Source organism: Zingiber officinale, chromosome 5A, assembly GCF_018446385.1.
Source record: "Zingiber officinale cultivar Zhangliang chromosome 5A, Zo_v1.1, whole genome shotgun sequence".
NCBI lineage: Eukaryota > Viridiplantae > Streptophyta > Magnoliopsida > Zingiberales > Zingiberaceae > Zingiber > Zingiber officinale.
This window is the reverse complement of record NC_055994.1, coordinates 29,523,407-29,530,416: the sequence shown is the minus strand read 5'-3', so window position 1 is coordinate 29,530,416 and position 7,010 is coordinate 29,523,407. Positions and strand designations below refer to the sequence as shown.

Genomic DNA, 7,010 nt, shown 5'->3' with positions numbered 1-7,010 from the left:
AAATTAGAAAAACAAAGAAATTTTGAATTTAAAAAAATAATATTTCTTTATATAAATCCCTAATACGATATCCCCTTAACACATTACAATATTCCATAAATATTTAAATTTATTTCATTTTTAATTTTATTTTAATTAAATATTATAATCTTCGAATTCTAGAGGTAAAATCTTAAAAAAAGAAAATTAACTAAAAAATTATAACTAAATTAGAAAATCTAAACCCTACCTATAAAATTTTAAAAAATATATTTTAATTAATTTTTTAATTCAAAATTAAAAAAAAAATAAAAAAAACAAAGAAATCTGATATACTACGTGACGTGCACAGTCGCACATTGTATCGTCACACAGTATATTATAATCGTTGTAACATCGCATAGTATATCATAATCATATATATATATATATATATATATATATATATATATATATATATATATATATATATATATATATAAAATTGTTACACGGCCCAAAACCTTGCTCTCTTTGTTGGCCTAGGTTAAACTCTCTTCATGGGTCAAGCTCCGAGCGCCGTCGAAGACGTTGGCGAAGAGGCGCCGCCGCTACCTCCCATTGACGGACCATCTCCTTCTACTGCTGCTTCGTCTATTGAAGATCTGATCGCAGGTCCTCTCAGCTCTCACTAATCTCAAGAGCTTTTAGGGTTTTTTCCTTCTCTTTTGCCGAAAAATCCTTATTTTCAAAATTTGATCTCTCGCTGAAGGGATTCTTGCTGCGGTTGTGCATTTCCAAACGGGTTTAGATTTTACGGTTTGTAAGCGTAGGACTCAAGAAAGGAGGATCGAAGCCTTACCTAGCCAACTAGTTTATGAGTTGAAGCTATTGATTTTCTTAGCAATCAACCGTGCGCAAATGTGATGTTGAGCTGAAATAAACTAAATTGTTTAGGAAGCTTTACCATTATCTCAGTTTGTCGTAATTTATCTGCTATATTTAGTTTTTCTGATATCAAGGGCATGCAATTATCAAGTGAAGATTTTGAACATTTTTCTTACTAAAATCACATAGCACTAGAGAGGAAATGGATTTCTAGGAGTTCATGACTTCCTGTGAACTTATGGTTTGGTTCTGTATTCTGAGAGCCTGAGAGGGTTGACATGGTGCTCATTTTATTTCTGCAGAAGCAATGACAACTACAGATACCGATGCTGAAGAGGTATGTGAACTTCTATTACATCCAATGGATAGCTTGAGTTCGTATTTGAACCTTGTTAGCCCTGCGTATTTGCTGCTCGAGATTTTGCTTTTTAACTCTTGTTTTCTTAGCTCCTGTAGTCACTCGAAGCAAAGGCACAAAGAGCATTGGAATGCCCTTGCGTTGCTGACTTGAGAAAGGGGCCCTGCGGGATTCAGTTTTCAGAAGCACTTGTGTGTTTCATCAAGAGTACTGCAGAAGAGAAGGTAATCATTTTGTAGGCATTGTGTTTTGATTTTTTTTATTGAATTAACTAAATGAAGCTTTCATATAGTAGTTCATAAGAACAAAAGCACGTAGGTTCTTATTCTTTATGAACAAAATTTAAGCAACTATTATTTTTTCACCACAATTAATGATAAAATAAGTGAAAATAGGTTGTGACAGGACATATGTTAAGATATACTAGATTTCATGGGCAGAAGAGTTGAATTAGTATAGATGATGATATAAAACTCAAAGGAAATCTTAGTTAATATGATAATTTGTTTTTAAAATTAGTTTGAATATTAGAATTAATATTGTCTTGCATGGAGCTTCATTGTGGCAAAAGGCGAATACGCTCGCCCCCAGCGCCTCCGCCAATCCGTCCCAAGGCCAACACGGAGGAGGTAAATCACGGGCGGCTACTAGCCTTTGGAATAGTGACTAGCACATAAGGAAGGTATTTATCTCGGCTTTGTCGAAATTCGAACCTCAGACTTCATTGTGGCAACACTTCACGCGCTAGCCACTAGATCCATCCGAGGGGACTTGCATGGAGCTTCATTGATGGATGATAAGGTTGATGTAATATCGTAGCCTACCCAATAGTTGGAGTAAGATTTTTTGTGCCACAATAGTTTGGTCGTTTCTGTCTTAGTGCTTAATGGAGTTGATTTTGTTTTCCAGGAATCAGATGCATTGTTTGATTCCTTACTGGATTAACCGTTGCTCTATCAATAGTTGGTCATGAGAACAAAAGCACATAGACATTTATTCTTCATGAAAAAATTTATGGAACTGATATTCTTATGCTAAGATAGGTTGATCATTTTGATTTTAGTGTTCAATGGAGTTGATTTCTTTTTGCAGGGATCTGATTGTGTGAATCCTTTTATCGCATTGCAAAGTTGCATCAAGGCAAATCCCAATGCATTTTCAAAGGATATTTTGGATGCTGATGATACCGAAGAGGAGGAAGTACAGGAATACAAGATTACACCTCCACCATGGTCTAGAGAATCCAGACCAAAAATTTGATGCAGCATATTTCCTCTGTTGTCAAATTTCAATAGAACCATAGCTAATGAAGCTAACATAATTTAAAGCATTCATTGCTGAATATTATGTTTTGTCAAAATGAGCTTTTCTTTTCAGAAATTTGATTATGACATTTGCTGTCAGGATTAATGGTTATTTGTGAAAGATTATTTAGTTGTTTCAGTTTTAGCTTGTATCCTCTCAATCTTCTTGCAATAATAATTAGAAGTTCTGATACTAGTTATCTGTGGTGTTGCAAACTTTATATTTCACTGCCAGTTTCATAAGTTTTAATGAAGCGTGATCCGGTGGTAAGGTGGAGTTTGTCCGACAGACGGTCAAGGTGGTTAGCGCCCCAGGAGTTCGTCCGATCGGACGATCCATCTGCTATATTGGCGTGGGGAATATCCGATCCGACAATACGACAGCTTGGCCAGATACCGAGCTTCCGACGCTCAAAAGGTTCACGTATGGAGGAACGGGGGTCGAGCGGTCGACTCGCTCGGTCAAACAACGGACACATCCTCGATTAGGCAAGCATGACTCCCTTGCTCAATAGGACGGAGTCAAGATAGCAGACCATTGGCCGAGTGGACATCCCGCTCAGTCCGGTAGCGATATCTGTCGGATGACAGGCTGGCCGAGCGACTCCCCCGCTCGGCCCAATAACAGACAAAAGAAATAGTTAGTGATATCCTTTTGGGAACTCGTGCTACTGACAGACGGTGTGATCGGCAGCATGGTCAGACAGAATCGTACGGTGGAAACTTCCACTATCACGTCAGGGATATGCTCGGGTCGTTAAGGTATGACGTCAGATATGTTTTTCTAACACATCTTTTCTAGGTATGCTTTAAGAAGCGTGCACGTCTTGGGAAGTGTACACGCGCGTCTCGGAAGCTCTATATAAGGACCCCTAGACTTCGACGAAGGTATGTTTTTCGTGTTAGTATTAGCCCTAGTACCAATTAAGAGATGATTGTAAAGAACTCATTTTGTATCATATATCATTATTAATAAAAGGTAAAGTTGGTTATTATATTTATTTCAGTCCAGTGCCAATTGAATAAGTATAATAATGTCCTTGGGTAGTATGTTCTTATCTACAGTATATCAATTGGTTGAATTGATAGTGAGATATTGTAGAGAACACTACTTTTAACTATTCCTAGTCGAGCATTAATATACAAAGATAATATTACTGCGTTGAGACTAGCATGTATGTCAACGGATGACTTGATCTCACAAGTCATGGATATGAGATATCAGGTTGACACATGAGTATATATTAGAGAATATATACTGAATAACCCGCCATGAGAATGTTTTATGGATCGTTATATGAATGTCATAAACATTCTCATGTGACTATTGGTATGAATAGTCCTTAGACCTAAAGTCACTACGGTTCCCTACATAAGAAGTTGTGTACTTTGATATCGGCAAACATCACCTATAACAAGGTGGGCAATAAAGTCGATCACTGAGTATGCAATGAATTATGCAGAGGGATTTGAGTGATGTAGATGAGATTTATCCTTTCCATATGACGGAAGCGATATCTGTGAGCCCCTTTGTCACGCCCCAGAGGAGTCCATGCCAGACAAAAATCCGGCAGCATCTCTCCTGTACGGGTGACAATCTGAAGCATTACTACATACGAAATATACCTCAGCCACATCGGCTGGAATATATACACAAAATATAAACAAAACAGAACACGCAATATAATATACTCAGCCTACTCGATTGGACAAAAATAAAACAAGCACAGCGGAAAGAAAAACGAAGAGAAAACCCACAAATTGCAAAGTTATCAAAACATCACAAATACCAAGTCCACACAACAAGTATCAAAACATAGTTCTCACAACACCAAATCCAACGAATACGAAATGCAAGTAAAGAGAAACAGAACCAAAATCAATTTTCGAATATGAAGCGGGACCCAGGACTGGCAACCGACATCTCTCCAAGCATCCATGAATAATCTACTGCTATCTGGCGAAAGAAAATCAATTTGCGAGGTGGTGAGTATTGAAACTCAGCGGGTATAGAAAGATAGTGCATGAATATAACATACAACTAGAAAGTGAGCCAAGAATATACAGTCTCATAAAGGAGTAGCAGACACTAAAATAAAGTCATAATAAATGCTCGTATCTGAAACAATATCCTAGGTTAGGTATAGTAGGTCAGAACTGGTACTAATCTGCTACATTACTGTTCATAACTACAGAGGTAATGGGTAAGGTATATAAACATTTCCAATTAATAAACCAAGGTTTAACCACCTACAACATGAGCATATCTCAACATAAGACAGCATGTCAGTATAAGTGAACAACAGCAAGAAGCAACGACAACATAAATATACCACAGCAGCATAAGTAAACAATAACAACATAAGTAAACAGCAGCAGCCAAAGCAGACACAATGATAGCGTATGCACGGATGGTCACCCCGCCCACCTCTCTGCACCATGACCCCTGTATGGTCGAGAGGCCGGATCAATGACAACTGTACCATCCAAAGGCCGCCACTCCCGCGAGTGACCGGATGGACAGGTGCTGAGTAGCTAACTAGCTACACAGCGAAGGGGATCCCTGCTGCTCGCACACGAGTGGCCGAGTGCGGCACGACAGGACAAGCGGCATCAACTCCAGCTACCACTTTCTCGAGTGGCCGAGGATGCGGCATGCATGCCATGACATGATGCTAACAATGCAACAGTCATCATATATATATATAAGCAGAAACGGGTATGCTACATGAAGCCAGCATGCTCAATATCGTACGTAAATAAGCAACAGTCAAAGCATACAAACATGGTATCTAGTATCTGCTACTAATCATGGACAACAAAAGAGACTGTATAGATATGGAAATAAATTTTCTCAAAGATCACATGGAAGTATCAAGCGCAGGAACGTAAGAGTGGAGTCAAGGTAAACAATCCTTATCCAAAATAATTCATGCACTAAGGTCAAAGTACTAAAAGAAACAAAGCAAGAAGTACCCGCCTTTATATGAAGATCGTGTCAACCGTCTTCAATCAACGTCCTGTAAATCACGTGATGTACAATTTAGCTAATTTCATAACGACACTGGCTAAATTGAAACCCAACTTCAAGACCAAAACTAATAGGGAAAAACCCTAACCCAAATGACCATTAATTAACCCTAATTAATGATAATCCGATAATCCTCAATCAACTGATTGTTTCATCTTCCAATAAAAATTTGTATATAGTAACACATTTATAACCCAACCTAGCATCAGAAATCACTTAATTCATTTCCAACCTTCTTAATTACAAATCCACTTCATATCGAAATCAAACTACAATAACCTACTTTGCTAATTTCATTTACCATTCCACCAACCAAAATAGACTAAATAACCGTATTCAAACCACCATCTGAAGTCTAGAATCGAACCTCCTTCAACCACACATGAACAAACCAGTTACAATACTCAAATCAACCCATGATTACAACTAAACACAACCTAATCCTTTCAAATTCCAATTCCAAACTCAACCCCTTTTTATCGACTAGTTAATCAAGTTTAAATAAAAAAAAAATGAATTCAGGTATGTATCCAACTGAAACGGAACGGATCTTACCTTAATCCAATCTGTAAATCTACGATAGCTCGATGAAGCATCCGGATGCAACCATGAAGAAATGGAACTCACCGCTTTAGATATGATGGAGAGAACCAGATAAAGTCTGGCGAAGTGATCCAGTCCGCCCTCTCATCACCAACCGATCGAGTGCTCTAAAACATTGAATGACCAAGGCGCCACCACAAGCACGCCAACACCGAATCTCACATTTCACCGGGAAGAACCAAATCGGAAACCATACCAAGCACTCCACCTTCTCTAGGTTTTTCCTCACCCCTTTACCTCACAGATCTCAAGCTATCACAAGTAGAAATACTTGCCGGAACCGTTGGGGCACAGCGCGAAGAGAAGAGACCGGCAATTGCTGTGGTGCTCGTGTGCGAGGAAGAGAGGAGAGGTCTGCTACCCGTAACTTGCGGCCGAAGGATGCTGGTGGAGCTAGGGCTCGCTGGGGTCGACGTCGAGTAGAGGCGGCGGCTGCAATCTATGGTGCAGCGTGGCTTGGCGTGGTCGGCGGCGTTTTTGGGGAGAAGAGTTCGTGAGAGGGAGAGGGCTCGGACGGCATCGCGAGAGGATGGGAGAGGAAGAGGCTCAGCGGAGGAGGGGGGAGCGGCGTCGGGCGGCGGTGAGGAGGAAAAGGGAAGGTCGGCGCCGCGGGGAAGGGAGGAGGCGCGCGCATGAGGCTGCTAGGGTACGGCAAGTTTAGGATTTTATAATATAAACTTAGATTTAGATAAATTAAAACCTAAGTTTATTCCTCAATCAACTGCCATAATTGGATATTCCAAACGGACCTTTTCCAAACCTATAATTTTATCCCCTCACAATACGTCATACGAGTTCCGATTAATTCCAGAAAAATTCCAAAAAATTCCGTTAAGACTATTAGCCTATTAAACCTGATTATTTAATT

General features: G+C 39.4%; 1 protein-coding gene across 1 annotated transcript; it reads left to right on the top strand.

The window, feature by feature from the left end:
- The first annotated feature begins 476 nt into the window (after nt 1-476).
- Nucleotides 477-2,701, top strand: LOC121982726 (mitochondrial intermembrane space import and assembly protein 40 homolog). The gene is made up of 4 exons (XM_042535825.1): nt 477-633; nt 1,149-1,183; nt 1,303-1,428; nt 2,297-2,701. Exons 1-4 carry the CDS (start codon nt 519-521, stop codon nt 2,462-2,464), a joined length of 444 nt encoding a protein of 147 aa, XP_042391759.1. The 5' UTR covers nt 477-518; the 3' UTR covers nt 2,465-2,701.
- The last annotated feature ends 4,309 nt before the right edge of the window (nt 2,702-7,010 follow it).